At 39.4% G+C, this 15,723-nt stretch overlaps 2 protein-coding genes across 11 annotated transcripts in view; one reads left to right on the top strand and one right to left on the bottom strand.

Moving 5' to 3' along the window:
* Positions 1-15,723, top strand: part of CYB5R2 (cytochrome b5 reductase 2) — a 42,168-nt gene that overhangs the window by 4,365 nt on the left and 22,080 nt on the right. For all 5 annotated transcript variants that reach the window (XR_011048106.1, XR_011048105.1, XR_011048104.1 and 2 more), the window contains 6 exons: positions 1,565-1,671; positions 2,716-2,845; positions 4,340-4,423; positions 4,975-5,060; positions 5,908-6,007; positions 6,974-7,171. Coding sequence is in view for 2 of the 5 variants with exons in the window: in XM_068399908.1 (XP_068256009.1) it covers positions 1,565-1,671; positions 2,716-2,845; positions 4,340-4,423; positions 4,975-5,060; positions 5,908-6,007; positions 6,974-7,146 (680 nt within the window). In the remaining 3 variants the exon portion in view is untranslated. The remainder of the gene's footprint in view (positions 1-1,564; positions 1,672-2,715; positions 2,846-4,339; positions 4,424-4,974; positions 5,061-5,907; positions 6,008-6,973; positions 7,172-15,723) is intronic.
* The window catches only part of PPFIBP2 (PPFIA binding protein 2), a 109,225-nt gene continuing 102,555 nt past the window's right edge, over positions 9,054-15,723 (bottom strand). For 4 of the 6 annotated variants that reach the window (XM_068399902.1, XM_068399904.1, XM_068399903.1 and 1 more), the window contains 5 exons: positions 15,001-15,126; positions 13,969-14,157; positions 13,411-13,578; positions 11,732-11,797; positions 9,054-11,056 (listed from right to left, as the gene is read on the bottom strand). In XM_068399902.1, coding sequence (XP_068256003.1) covers positions 10,985-11,056; positions 11,732-11,797; positions 13,411-13,578; positions 13,969-14,157; positions 15,001-15,126 — 621 coding nt within the window. In that variant the 3' untranslated portion in view covers positions 9,054-10,984. Of the gene's footprint in view, positions 11,057-11,731; positions 11,884-13,410; positions 13,579-13,968; positions 14,158-15,000; positions 15,127-15,723 lie in introns of all 6 variants that reach the window. The other 2 variants (XR_011048103.1, XM_068399905.1) reach the window with 2 other exon arrangements.

Here is a 15,723-nt window from a genome sequence, read left to right as displayed (position 1 = left end):
ACAGTGAAACTGAATGGAGTCTGATGAAATTCACCACCAGTCAGGATATAAGCAGGAATGGTATCTGTCAAAGCTTTTTCATATTTCTTATTTGCATTCTACTTCCATCTGGTGCCCTCAGTTTACTGTCAATTTACCTCATGCTTGTGACAAATACAGTCACACTCATAGATGAAAAAGAGAACAACTCTTCTGCCTGGGAAGCTTGTAACTATTCTGTGCAGAACAAAGGGGAAAATACAACTACTGTATATAGAAGATGCTGCAATATTCAGAGCATTTTCTGTGCATGCACTTACCTTTCATTTACATACATATGTATACAACTTTGTCTTGCTTTCTGTAGCATGAAGTTCAGTTCAGACTAGGATTGGCAGTATCTTCTTTCCTGTACCCTGCAAAACTGATGGCATTGAACCTTGGACCTTGAATTAATGGTAATCTATGCAGGGGAAAGTCTCCCTCTCTGATCTGCAGATGTGGCAGATGTAGCCCTGTTTGTGCTGTACTGTGTTTTGCAGTTTCCCTTGCTGTATGGCAAGTGTCAGGGCCTTTCCGATTCCATGCTGTGAGCACGTCCTTCTTGCATGCTGCTTGTCAAGGGCAGCAGTCTTTCTCCAAATTCTCTTCTGGCTTGTATGGGAAAGTGTAATTGAACTGCCCACATTAACTGGACAAATGATAAAAGAACTGGGATGCGCCCTGCGGTGCTTGTGTTTATGCAGACTTTATTCTTAAGAATTCAGGAGTAAGATCCTGAAACTGCATGGGCCACATTACTTCCTGGGAGATTCCTGCCTTCCGCTTTTCACCAGGATCATTTTGCTAAAAGTGTTTTCTGCCAGCACTCTTCCTGCTTTTTGTTTTTCCATACAGCTCTCTAGATTAGTGCTGTCTGGGTGAGGAAACTACTCTTAGCAAGGAGTTCCAGTTCTTCTAACCAAAAAGAAAGAGGTGCCTTTTAGAGTCTGCCTCTTGGAGCATTAGGTTGGGCAAAGAGCTCTCTGTGGACAGCAGTGTCCAATGCTGTGGAAGCCGCAGTGTTATAGAGGCAGGAGTTACGGAGAAGGAATATGGCCCAAGGCTTTGTTGTTGATGTCTTGGTGCAGAATCTCTGGGAAGTTTGCTCTGAGAGATTGCTGCTATTAAACCATGATACTTACTTACTTATTTCTTTCTTTGCCTATGTGAACTGGTGTATCCTTACTTTCACTTCATTAATGAATATGAGAACAGTAGAACCCAAAATATAGAGAGCACTTGAGAATGAGCAACAAACTTTCTATATCACTACCTTACTATAAATTTCCTACTTTCCTAGTATCTTATCCTTGATTCCATAACGTACCGGCTTACCCTGCGCTCCAGAAGCTCTAGCTGAAAAAAAAAAAGGGACTAGATGTTTTATACAGCATTTATATGGTTAAGATTTTCTCCATCATTGCTTGTCTTTAAGGGGTTACAATACCTGCTTATTTTCTCTTGTCTTGTCCTCCAGGCCTGAGAAAAGTTTGAAACCAGGGATGAAAAAGTAAATAATCAGATTGTCATTCTTTGTCCCTAGGCCAACATGTTTATCTTTCTGCAAAAATTGATGGTAATCTGGTGATTCGAGCCTATACCCCAGTTTCCAGTGATGAGACAAAAGGTTATGTTGATTTAATTATAAAGGTAAATTTTTGTTTCCTTTAATATAGATAAATTGCTAACTGGAAGGAAGGGGAAAGTACTTCATTTTAGTGAAATACAGAGTTTATTTTGATTGATCTTCTTTCAAATAGGATGACTGCATGGCAAACAACTCATTTCACGTTATCCTTAAATAGTAAGTTGTATCCTGTGTATATCTGCTGTATGTCACTGCGAGACAGCAGAGGTAGGGAAGATGGGGAAGGGACTCACTGCCTTGGCAGCACTGCAGGAACTTCCCTAGTATCTTTTATTTGGCAACGCATGAATAGCGATCACTCTCCCTTAAGCTGCCTATGCTGCTACTAGTACTTACTGCTAATAGCTGGAAGTAGGAGACAAGTCAGTAAGAACTGCTATCCTTGGTGACGGTACAGAGATTGCAATTATACGTCTGTAAGCATCAGAAGTTGTGCTAATGTCTTTATTGATTAAGAAAATGGAGTACAGAAACAAGGGAATTCCCTTAAGCTAGAGAATGCAGGATGATTTGATCCCAGGACTTTGGATTTTCTAATCCTTTTCTACGATACACTTTGTCCTTAGGAAAAAATCTGGGCTTTTTTTTGTATGCTCTGTTTTTCATGTTACAAGCATGGTGAATTGTTATTAACTACTTATTATGTGCATTGAAAGGTGAAAAAGCTGTCATGTGGCTGAAGTCTCTGGGAAAGGCTTAAAAAGAAAAGATGCAGCAATGCTATTTTCCAAAGGGGTGATTACAAAAATGGGGTAACGTAAGGTTCTTGCTGGAGCGATAGTGAAACGAGGGCACCAGTACATCATCTGCCTGCTACCAAGTCCCATTAGCCTGGCTGTTGCAGAGAGCGTAGGAACATGTCCATGAGAGAGCATGTTACTTATTTTGCTTCCTGTTGCAAGGCACAACAGATAACTGAGAGCACAGTTGTCTCCATTTCTTTTTCAGATGCTGTATTTCAGACCTGCAGTATTGTGTTCTACGGTTTGTGATATTGTCTGCAGGAAAGCTAGTGGTTGATATCATACAAATTACTGTTTTTACAGGTCTACCACAAAAATGTGAATCCCAAGTTTCCAGAAGGTGGGAAGATGTCCCAGTACCTAGATGACATGAAGATTGGAGATATTATTGACTTCAGAGGGCCAAATGGGCTCCTTGTCTATAAGGGGGCAGGTATGGTGACATGAAGGTGGGAGAACAAAAGGGAGGAACTTGCACTGGTTATTTTCAGAGGTGTTTTATAAAATTTGACAACTTCATAGAGAATCTTTTTTTAAAAAGTGAAAAAGAGAAAATCCTCTTTCCCTGGTCCTGACCAAGAGCCCATCAGAGTTGAAGTGATGAGAAAGAGTACTTTGTGTTTCCTTTGTGTGAGGAATAGCTGGTTGTTGTCTCAGTCCTGGGACCATATAATTAAATGTGAAAAAATCGGTATCACATTATATTACTGAGAAGGCTGCACTGGAAATAGTACCTCAGCTGTACATATGGAGAGAGAGATTTCAGATATTTCTTGAACAAGGGAGGCTGTGGCCTAAAATGCCCTCTGAGGATTTCGGTGTTGTTACTGAATAACCTGCTGCCAGAGAGCCAGGTGCATTTATGATTAAACCAGGTCTGAGTTGACTGGGAGGAAATAAGCTCAGAGGAGTAATCCTCTTTCAAGAGGTAAGTGAAAGATCTTGCATTGATCTTGACTGAGAGGGACCGTGTGCTTGTACTTCAGGGGGATAAGAGCTCAGCACTTCTCTGGATCATGACCTTTTTGTGATGAGCAATATGCTGATGAATCCGTTATATCTCAGAGGAAATGAGTGATGCATGTTTTACAAACGTTCCTTTCTGCTCTGCTTTGGCTGCTATAAAGAGTAGTAGCTGGGAAAGTGTGTTACTAGTTACAGATCTCTTAAAAGATGATTGGAGTATGTCAAGTGCTTTTCATATAAGATACTTTTCGTGGGCTTTTCATCTGGCTTGGACCTTGGAGATTAATTCAGTTACAGACTGTCTGGTTTTGTGCAAGTTTTGAAGCAATGGTATACCCAGGTGTAGAGCAGAAATCAGCAAGGTCTTCTCATTGCAGGATACTAGAAGGCAGTCACTTAGCTGACTTAGAAGTGTCATGGGCATCTCATTAGCTGGAAACTAATTACAATAATGAAGTGCTTGATGATAAAATTATGCAAGGCTCCAACATTCCTGATTCTAACCTGTGCAGGGTTTTTTTGCTTGATGCTGGTTTACTACAACTCAATTGAACATGGACACACACACACACATGGCTAGATCCATGGTGCAAGTGAGGATGATGAAGATGGCCTAAGAAACCTGCTTCTCTGTAGTAGGAGCTGTGGTTACCTTTAGGTACCACTAACATTCACAGTTGCCAAGTTGTGTTCTAGGCAGTGATGTGGGAATCCTTGAGTTTATTATAAACTATGTTGGGTAGTAGGGAAGGAGTAAATCAGTTGTTCAAAGCTAGGACTGGAGTTTAGAGAAACAAAGAGGTTTCTACTCTTCATACTCAATGCTGTGCTGAGTCCATTTAACATTTCCAGAAGATCTGTCCCGATTAATTGGTAGGCTGTACTAATTTATTGCCATGGAAGTTGTATCCCTGTTTGTTTAGGAGTTAATGTACCTGTAGGTTTTGAATGTTTCTTCTAGGTACCTTTCTTATCAAGCCTCATAAGAAGTCTGAAGCAGAGAAGAAGTTTGCAAAGCATCTTGGGATGATAGCTGGAGGAACAGGTAAAACTACTGTCATCATATGGAATGTCTAGAGAACAAAGAAGTCTATGGATGCGTGTGAGGAGTATCAAACACTGTACTTCAGTAGCAGAGCACTTGCACCTGCATTTCTTTTCATGAGTGTTTGGTGACGCTGAGGCTTTCTGGTGGCTTGAGCTCAGTCCTGGGAGGTAGCAGCTTCAGAGTTTTACTCTTGATTTACTGTGTGACCTCAGAGGAGTCACTGCATCTCTCTGAGCTTCAGTCTCCATGACAAAAAATACTTCAGGAGAATGTCTCGGGGCTGAAATTGCTTTATGTGATGGAGAATGCTGAAGAGGAGGGCCCCCAGATACAAGTATTGTGATTTTGTTTTTGTTTTGAAACGATTTGTAATAATAGAAACCCCCAGCCTCTGCATTTGTCATGGATTAGAAATTCAGAGGTATGCAGCCATCTGCAAACTAAGCTCCTACTGAAGGCTGAAGGAGGCAGCATTAATATTGAAACTGCAGCCTTATGTGGGTTGGAAGAAATACCCATTTTTTAACTGCTTTGTTTTTTTTTATCAGGAATAACTCCTATGTTGCAGCTGATCCGTCATATCACAAACGATCCTAAGGACTCCACAAAATGTTACCTTCTTTTTGCTAATCAGGTGAGTATAATGACTCATCTGTTTTCTGTCTTTAATGGCCTAGTTTGTTGCTGGCCTCTGAGCTTTTTAAACTGATGGGACATTGACCCCTGGAGAAAATACTGCTCTGCATGTTTCATACTCTGCCAGTGTCTTTGGATTTGTTTTTTTCACCCAACAATTTATGAGGAAGTATTATCTGAGATAGCACATTTAAAAATAATCAGTATAGGGAGGAGCAGGAAATGGTTATTATGTAAGTTCTTAATCTATTGTCTTGGGTTAAAATGACTTAAGAAGGAGAAACTGAATAAAAAGCCTTGGCTATAAGGCCCTTTATAAGTACTGTGTGGTGCTGTCATAGTTCCCATGATCTTTTATTTGTTTTGAAGATGGCTCCTCGTAGTTTCATTTACACTCCCTGATTCCTGTATTAGGGAATAAATAGTATGAACAGATCCTTATCACTGTACTTATTTTACTCCTTCACTGATTTCAAGGAAATGGGATTTTGTTCTGTTAATCTGTTTCTACAGTTAGTTAACCTTCACCATGCTGCTACAGGGCTGTATTTGCTGGGGTCAGAGACAAATCCAGCTAATTGTGATTTTATCCTAGATTAAAAAGTTGTTCGAATTGCCATCTTTAAGGTAGTGTTTAGGTGGTTATTAAGTCTCATAGTTTGTTGTTCTTAATGTGAATTTACAGAAGCCTGTAATGATAATAGCCTATCGTTTAAGGGGGGAAAAAAATAACTTCCTTGGTTTGAATGAGTTATCATTGCATTTGTCTTGTTGAATGCCAGATGAGCTCACATAAGAGGGCATCTTGAGATGGTCTGGAGCTAAACAGGGGTCTCATTTTGCAGACAGAAAAAGATATATTACTGAGAGCTGAGCTAGAAGACATTGCTAAGAGGCATCCTGAGCAGTTCACACTCTGGTATACACTGGACAGACCTCCACAAGGTAGGCTACTGGTCCACACTGGAAATGCCTTTGCTTGTCGTACAACAGTCAGAGTTTCATTCTTGTTCAAGAGGCCATTAGTATAGTATCAAGTCGTCTTGTCTTCCACTTCTAAATAACAAAGACACTCCCCAGCCCCTCAGAAACAAGCCTTACTACAACACCTGTTTTGAAAAGTGATCTAAACTAGGTGGGCCTTAGAAAGTGTGAACTAATAATTAACTCCTGTTGGGCCAGACACGTTAGTCAGTGGATCTTTTGATGTATTTCAGGATGTGCCAGTTTTTGGGACTTTTCAGCAGAAGTTGCACCTCTGTTTTGGCCTGTCTCCCAAAGCAGGTTATGGTAGAATTTTGTTGGCTTTAAATTGCTTAATAACTGTAAATAGTACATGCACGTGTTTGTTTTGCAGCAGATCTAGATTAGATTCTGGTAAAACAGGGCTGCCATGTGTATAGATTAAGGCATTAACTGTAGGCTGGTGTAGCAGTGAATTAGAAATGGAGGGAGAGGTTGAACTCTACTGAATCTCCTTTGAAACTTGGGTATTTGTGTTTGCTGATGTTGTAAGTGATCTGAGCTTTTATATAACAGACATAAGAGCCAGACTGAGTCAGATCAAAGTTCTGTACCTGTTGTCAGCAGTAGCCAGGAGTAGATGGCCAGAGAAGAGTAATCGGCAGGCCTTGAGACTGTTCCAGTCTTTAATATTATTTCTCAGTTCTGAGCCAAATGTGTCTCTACACTAACCTTCAGTGGATTACTTTTGTATGAACTTACTATGTCTCCTTTAGAGCCCGTGTGAGCTTTTTGGCAGTATGTTAGTGGTTCTACAGGATTTAACCCTCTCTTGGCTTGCAGCGATCGTGGCAAACTTTGCTGATTTGTGAGTACAACATATGCAGTTTAAAAAGGCTTCAGACTGTAGGGAGATTCAAATTAAGAGTTTAATTTCTTTTGTTTCAGATTGGAAGTACAGTTCTGGCTTCGTCACTGCAGACATGATTAAAGCCCACCTCCCTTCCCCTGGCAGTGACACACTCATTCTCATGTGTGGGCCACCACCTATGATTCAGTTTGCGTGTCAGCCCAACCTGGACAAACTCGGCTATCCCAAGAGCAGTACATTTTCTTATTAACACTGATGGCATCCGATACCTTTTTGTAAGTACTGCATATTTTCCTACAGGAACAACTGGTATGTAACTGTGCAGTATTTCTTCTTTTGTTTTGTATGTGTGTGTTTTAAATGCTTAATGCAATTTCTGTGGTTTATAACTTCATAATTACCTTTGCACGTTTTAATACTAAGAAGTTGGGAGATCTTGAATTGTGTGGAAGTAACTTAGTCTAACCTTGTAAGTTAGTATGAAATGTTAATTCTGAGAAAAAAAAAAAAGTGTAATTGGAGAGGAAATCCACTTGTCTGTTAACATGGGTATGGAATTTGGGAGAGGGCTGTAAAACTGGACTAGGATTACCTATAGCATACAGTCAAAGAATTTAGTGTATCCGGGGGAAGGAGAGTATAAAGAACAGTCTGTTTTTTTTTTAAATGCTATTTTACAGCCCTTTACCAGGGACTAAGCAAGAAGTCATAGCATGCTATTGAAAAGTGTCTGAATGACATTTGGGTAACATGCAAATTGCATATTACTGTAACAGAAATTCTCATTAGTGTGCAATTTATTCAGGAGGATTACATAACTTCATGCTGTCTTCTAACAGCCTTCACTAAACAATCACTGCCAACTGTATATGGAAGCTCTGGGCTGCATATACAGACAGAACTATCCAGTGACGTTACATCATTTGATGTCATTCTCTAAGCATAGTGCTTGCTTTTTTGGCAGTTTCAGAAATTTCCTTTGCTTAAGAGAAACCATGGCTCCTTACTTCCTAGTGTAAGCTATGCTGAGTCAATCTTAAACTCAGCTAATGCATCATCTTGCTGTTTTCACCACATAGCATTTAATTCTTAGTCTTCAGTGCCTGAAGTACTGCATGTTCGGCACTGGTGAGGCCGCACCTTGAATACTGTGTCCAGTTCTGGGCCCCGCACTTCAAGAAAGATGTTGAGGTGTTGGAGCGAGTCCAGAGGAGGGCGACCAAGCTGGTGAAGGGTCTGGAGGGTCTGACCTATGAGGAATGGCTGAGGGAGCTGGGGTTGTTTAGCCTGGAGAAGAGGGGGCTCAGAGGTGACCTTATTGCAGTCTACAACTACCTGAAGGGAGGTTGTAGTGGAGTGGGAGTCGGCCTCTTCTCCCAGGCAACTAGTGATAGGACAATAGGACATAGCCTCAAGCTTCACGAGGGGAGGTTCAGGTTGGACATTAGGAAGAATTTCTTCACAGAAAGGGTTATTATACACTGGAACGGGCTGCCCAGGGAGGTGATGGAGTCATCATCTCTGGATGTGTTTAAGAAAAGACTGGACATGGCACTTATTGCCATGGTCTAGTTGACAGGGTGGTGTCAGGGCAATGGTTGGACTCTATGATCCCAGAGGTCTCTTCCAACCTGATTGATTCTGCGATTCTGAATTTCCAATTAGGCATTGGAACAGGCTGCCCAGGGAGGTGGTGGAGTTCACCATCCCTGGAGGTATTTAAAAGATGAGTAGAGGTGGGTATTTAAAAGATGAGTAGAGGTGGTGCTTAGGGACATGGTTGAGTGGTGGACTGGGTAGTGTTAGGTTACTGGTTGGACTCGATGATCGTAAAGGTCCTTTCCAACCAAAATGATACATTAAGTTCTAGGGTCTGACAAATCCCTGAGCCAGAGGACTTATTTCTTCAGATGCTAATGAATATGTTTACTAACTATTTTTATTCATCTAAAGCAAAACAAAACGAATCTACTAGTTTAAAATTGACATGGGGGTTTTGTACTTCATCAGTTACGTTTGTAGCAATAATGCAAAGACAGACACAGGGCTTCAGACTGTGATTCCATCCCTGATGAGAGATCAACCACGCGTATTTGTGTTAGAATCATTCCACAGTCAGCAAGAGATGGAGGAACATTCCAAATTTATTCTTAACAGTCAAAAAAATAAGCATTTATGCCTATGTTATGCTAATTAGGATTTCTTACTCTCTCTATAAAAAAAAAACTATTACTTTGTAGATTGACTCTTCACAGCCAATTTAGCACAACACCACACTGAGTTATAAATACATCATCAAAAAGAAATCTGAAAATCAGCTTGGAATATCCCAGTGATATTAAGGCTGCCTCTGTTGGAGCAGCTTATCCTATTTGTGGTGCTGTAATAAGTCTGCTGGCTAATTAACCTGACAAAGTATTTCAAATGCTTGTAGTACATGATCTGGTCACTAGTGTTGGTTGCGCTGCCAAATTAGAGATGTACTCGACCGGTATGTTTAATACCTTTTATTAAGCATTTTTAGTTTGCTGATGTGTAGACTGACTTCTCGGTCCTTTGGATTTTCCATTATTTCATTGTTCAGTGACTGAAAAAAATTTGCCTTGGTTTTACCATTTTGGACAATAAAAAGATGTGTTTAGCTTCTAAAATCTGACCCTACAGTGCTGGGTCTGTCACGGAGTGAGGACTAGAGTAGGTCACCTTTAAGAAGTGCCACTGATGGCTCTCGGAAGAGCCCTTGCTGCATACTCTGGACATTACCTGAGATTTCCCCTGGATTTGGGGGGGTTGTGGCTGCAAGTGACCTGCCCTCAGGCTATTATTAATATGTAAACTAACACCCTGCAGCCAGCAAGGAGAGACTAATGCAAACCATCTATAGACATACTGAGTCTTTTCTTTACAGTTGAGCAGATTTTTTTCCTGGCATTTCCCCATTTACTGAGATATCTTCTTAATACCTTATTTATACAAGAGGCATGTCAACAGATGCCACAAGTAATTGCTGCTGTAAATGAGACACTTTTACCCTTGAATAGCCCCTCAAGTAGTAAGAGGCTGTATTTCCCTCTGTTACAGTGCTGCAGTCCTGCCTAGCTCAGTAGAATAGCAACAGATCTGTTTTGTCAGGTGTTTTGAAGAAACAAAAATTTGTTTTATTATGGTATTTGCCTGATGCTCCTTAGTCCCATTTTACACATCACGGAGCAGTAATGTTTGTCTCCTATCGCTAAAGTACTCTAGGAAAATCTATCTGTAGCTGGAATGAAAAGAGAACTGGAAGTGAACAGCAATATTGTTTACAACATCACCAGTTCTCATGCAAACATTACGAAAATGTTTCTACAGCAATCTCCAGTCCTCAGGGCTGGTTGCAGCCATATGTTTAATTATGGAAAGAAAATAGGCTTATTACCATCCCTGTCGTCCCAAGAGCCTGTACTATGTTTCAGACCATCCAGGTACAGGGCTCAGAAATCTTTGTCTGAACCATTTTGACTGTTCAGAAGGCTTGTGAGCATCCTGATGCTTGCACATGTGTGTCAGTAGTAGCCATTTTAGACAAAATGTCAATGTACAGAAAGAGCCCATTCAGTTGTTCTAGTTAAATAACTGTCATTTAAAACCTCTGGCAAGACTGCAGTAGTAGTGAGCCATTAGCACTGCACTCACCAGCATCCATGTGAATTTCTAGGTGGCTCTGATTAGTCCACATGGTACTATAGAATATTAATGTTTCCTACATTACAAATTAATTACAAAAATAAAAAATTACAAAAGATCTTTCATATAACAGTACATAAACACACCATGTAAAAGAGGACTGAATAAAAGGGTAAAACATGTTGCCAGTCTTGGCTTTCCAGACTCTGGATATGAGTCCCACTTCTCTCTCAACACCTATTTCACATTACAAAATGTGGAAATCAGCACGGAGGAGAGTTACCTGTAACACGTTGCTACATTGACAATATTAAATGCTATGTGGCAAGAGGTAAAGCTTTTCTGCACCACAGCATCAAGCTTCTCCTGGCCACCCCTCTGGACAGGCATGAGGTATTAGTGTTCTTGGTCATGTTGAACCATCATCTCCAGTCTTCAAAGGCAGGTGTTAAAAACCTGCTGTCATTCAGCATTTCATCTTGGCTTAACATTGTCTGAAAAAAACAAGATGTGAACAAGTGAGCGTGTTCAGTTAGAGGCCTATAGTTAAAGAAATCCAACTGTAATGAGATCAGATTCACAACAGAGGGGGTTAGAGCCACATAAAATTACAAGGAATTTCTTGAATGCAGCTTTAAATAAACTATTATTTGCTTGAGAAAATTCTCACAGATTTTTGTGTGGCGTGTGACTCAAGTGTGTTATGTAATTCTTCATTGTACATTTCAGTCAACTTTTTTTTTTTAATTAGCTGCTGTGGAGTCAGGAATTAAAACAGTGATTTTTTTTTTTTTCCTGTGGAGTTTTAGCTCATGTAAATTTTCAAGTCTGCACTTCTTTGCTAGACTTTGCTGTGACTGAGGCATTTGATGGTGGTTACTTGCAAAATCTTTGAAGAATTGTTTTCATTTAAGGGAATGAATGTCTGTCATTGGGTCAAAGAGATAGCAGAGTTCAAACGTAAAACAGGCCTAAATGAAACTTAATTTCTAGTGCGATTTTTAAAGCAGGGTTTTTTTGGACTATGAATGTGCAACCAGGCTGCAAGGAAGTATTTAACAAGAATAGTGACCCAGTTACTCTTAAATACCACCAGCAATGACCAACTTTCACCAAAGTCTAGCAGAATATATTTGTGACTTTAAAACAGGAGCGAAATCAGTGCTTACCGTAAGACGGCTTATGCCTTGAGAAAGAGCCCCTATTTGCATTACTGTTCCTTCTGAATGTTCCATCTGTAAAAGTATTCAGGAACTAGTTCAAATCAGACAGTATGTGCAATTCTATTCCCTCTGCATGCATCTTTGGGAGGTATCTGGGCCTGGACAAACAAAGTTGTGGCACGTTTACAAGCTCCGATTTCTGCACATTAACAAAAATGCCTCCTTGCTGTAAGGTATCTGAAAACGCATTTAATGATAAGAGGAGTGAATCCTGATTAAGAAAGATTGATTCCATGAAACTTGAGCTGTAATTCACACAAGAAAAGAAAAAGCTTTTCACTTATAATATCAATGAAGAGTAATATTTTCCTGATGGTATAGCACTTATTATGCTTCTGGTAGCCTTCTTCCATAGGCAAGCAGTAAGAGTCCTTCATGATAAGGTCCTACCTATTCGTATATAAAGAGGTTATCCGTTGTAGGACATTGAGAGTTCACGGCATGACCACAGGCTCAGAAGTCATGTTTAATTGAAGGACCATGCTCCTAGAGAAAAATGCATTATTTTTGTAATGTTTGAACAACTGCATAGTGTAAGCCGTTGGCTCCACAATTCATGCATTCACTTGCAACTCTTAACTGTGCAAGTGACATCCATACTAAATTATAGTCAGGATTTGGTGCTGTCCCTATGTAGGAACGGTACTTTTTTTGCTAAGGTATACATTGAAAAAGACAACGGTTAGAGAATGAACACAAATGAGATGTTAGATGCAGTAAACCATGCAAATGAAAAAATTACTGTCACAGTTAGTCTTTTCAATTTTGTGACCATTCTCTTATTAGGCTTAAAATGTTTTATCTCACTTAAGGTCACTGGACGATAGGACAGTTTACCCCAGCTGCCTCTGTCTGGCTCTTGTGTGTTGCCACAGTTCACACAAGCCTCCAGGAGCTCCATTTTTCAGGGTTTACATCCCTTTACACAACAGCAAAGTTGAATAAAATTTGATGATTTTTGGTCTTCATCATCTGTATGATGTCTAGACACGGTTTCATTCACAAGTAAGTTCACTACTACATAACAAAAGTGAATTATTTAAGTATTGGTTTATTAATAATCTTGTTCATTACTGATGCATTGTTTTCACATATACTGTCTAAGTGTGACTATTCCCCACTGTACATAATGAAAGAAAAATTCAGTTGGATTCTTTGATTAATGTCTGTTAAAAATATACAATCCAGTTGTACTTTAATATATAACTTGATGGCTTTTTACAAATTAGTCCAAATAAATTTATTACACTAAAAACCACCCATAAAGATAATGAAAAAAGTAGTGTGCCATACTGAGATTATGAAAGCTAGAAGTAGAAAAGTCTTGCGTTTACTGCAACCTCCACCTTAATTGTCAAAATACATCAATCTTCGTAGTGTAAAGGTGTTATATTCCTGAAAAAGGGCTTGAAGATGGATGAGTTTATTATGATGTTGACTGATTAAAAAAAATTAACCTGACATTCTTAGTATAGAACTCTTTCCAGTGTCCACAGCCAATACCTTCTCAATGAGTTCATGCGGATGTAGCAAATGCTGTGTTATACGCTAACGTTTGGTTATTTGCGAGCTTTGGAATGCATGGAGAGGGTGAGATGAGAATGGCATCAGTCTGTCTGTCCCACCTGATCCAGTTCCTTATCAGTGAATGGACTAAGTCCTTTGCAGCCACCGTAGTTTTTCTGAGTACCGTTTGTAGCGGGGTTTGTATCCATAGGACAAATGTAGTCTGTTGATTCATCAAATTTCTTTTTTCTTAAGTTTCCAAAGTGTGAAAATCCAAGTTTCTTTGGCTAAAATAAGAAGACAACAAGTTTTAAATAAGAAAAATAAGGTTGTCCTTTACCTCTCCTTTTTGATTTACTGCTCTACCCTAGTCCTTGAAGTACATAGATTCTGAACTAAATAAATTTAATTGTTTTCAAATTGGGAGTTACAGTTGATATTAAATACATTTAGATAGTATTCCTTCTAAGAAAAGACAGGTGGGATTGGATGCTTATTTCACAAGCTGATTTAAACAGATACAAATTAAATGCTTTGGTATCCAGAATTATGGAAAATGCAACACTCTTCCTAGAACTGAACTCTCCCTGCCCACATTTGTTCCTTGTTTTCTTTATACCACAGGGGAGAGGAAGTCTGAAATTCTGAACTATCTCCTCTTTGAAAGCAGTACATACCCGCACTTTGGCAGTGGTGGTCAGAGGCGTGTACGCTGTTGACTCCGTTATTTCTCTCTTTTCTTGTTGTGCCTCTGGTCCAATTAATACGTTAAAATTGGTTGTGAGGTGGCGTCGCAGCAGGGTCTTTTGAGGTGGAATATTCAGCAGCATTGCCAGTGTGTCACCATTGAAGCGAGGTTCAAGAATCTATTAAAAATGGCAGAATATTTATTTATACAGTTAAATATTTACAATAGTAAAGCATTACAGTGCTTTTCAGAGGGGTTTCTCATTCTTACGAAGCTATCTACATCAGACCTTTTATAACTCATATGATATGATACTCACTGGGGTTTTGAAGGGAAAATACATGAAAGTAGGCACTAAGAAATGCAGAGCGTGATCAGGCAAATACCTAATTATCATCAAACCTTACATTTGTCTGGACTGAACAAATATGTTTTCAGAATTTTCTGCTCTGCTTTTACTGCTGTAACTGAAAGTATAAACTTAATCTTAGCACAATTTTTTCTATGTCCTGTTTTGCAAAAACATTCTATGGCACTAGAATCCCAGTATTTCAGAACTCTGACCTTACTAAGCTGCAAATAGTTCTGAATGTTTCATATTAAAAAAATGTCATTCCTGATTGCTGGCAGGACTGCTGTGAGTTCAGGATGGTTATTTACCTGGGGCTCAGAATTCTCTTAAAACCACTCAAAGAAACACTCAATGCACCTTATCAATAAGTAACTTTCCCATGGTACAGGGTGTTTTTGTTTTTCAATGTACTGCTGTTAAACACTCGTGCACAGCTCAGCTTTGATTATAAAAATGTTTTAGCAGTTTCTTTTTTATTTTAATTTTCCTTTTTAAAATTAAGATGCATGGATCAGATAAAGAGGCTCTTTAGAAGGCCTGATCGTGCTGTCATATTGCAGATGTCAGTATTTTTTTCCTCCTGCTTGACAAACACCAGATAGGAGATGTTTTATATTAGTCTGTCAATTTGTAGTAGATACGTAGTAAAGTGTTAAAAAGAATTCTTACAATCAGACCACCATGTACTCCGCTTCCTCGAAGGTTTGGTGCATATTCTGCCAGATCGACTGATCTGAGCCATTCCATCACTCTGTGATTGGACCACTGAACTACTTCAGAAGGCGAAACGTTATTCTGTTAAAGTAACCAGAAAAGATGACGACAATAGAGCCTGCGTTGTCACTGCATGTTAGCAATATGTATCCTCAGTTCAGTTAAAAACATGGTTCCTCCTCTTCCTCAAAGAGCAGTATTTTTTCCCTGATTCTAAGGGATTGTTTCTGTTCAAACGCCCTCTGATGAGATGGCAGGCATCGTCTAGTACAGATGAAACCCCAGATATTGCATCAAGTAGTGTAACAATAGAGATTACAGACGCTGGGTGTATAAAAAGGAGCGTTTTGAGAACAGCATTATTGTCAGGCTTTAATACTAAGAGAATAAGCTATGCTAACCAGGTAAGGCAAAAACCTTACAGTCTTTCAGAGATAAAAATTAGGACAGGCAAAGAAAAAACATTCCACATTATTCTCTAGGAAGTTGAATTAACTTGTTTAAACTAAGCAAAATATTTCTAAAGGGAAGTGCATGAGATTTAACTAGTAAGTGGCTCAAGCGCTTAAGGACTGAGTAGATTTTATCAGTGAGTACAGTGTTACATTCCAGAGCTGGAAAGCAGCATAACTACTGCTTTAGATGCAATTCCCAAGTGGCAGTGATTCTATTGTGTCG

This window comes from Nyctibius grandis, chromosome 4 (assembly GCF_013368605.1).
Source record: "Nyctibius grandis isolate bNycGra1 chromosome 4, bNycGra1.pri, whole genome shotgun sequence".
Classification (NCBI taxonomy): Eukaryota; Metazoa; Chordata; class Aves; order Nyctibiiformes; family Nyctibiidae; genus Nyctibius; species Nyctibius grandis.
The sequence above is the reverse complement of the archived record's forward strand: the minus strand, read 5'-3'. Positions and strand labels throughout refer to the sequence as shown.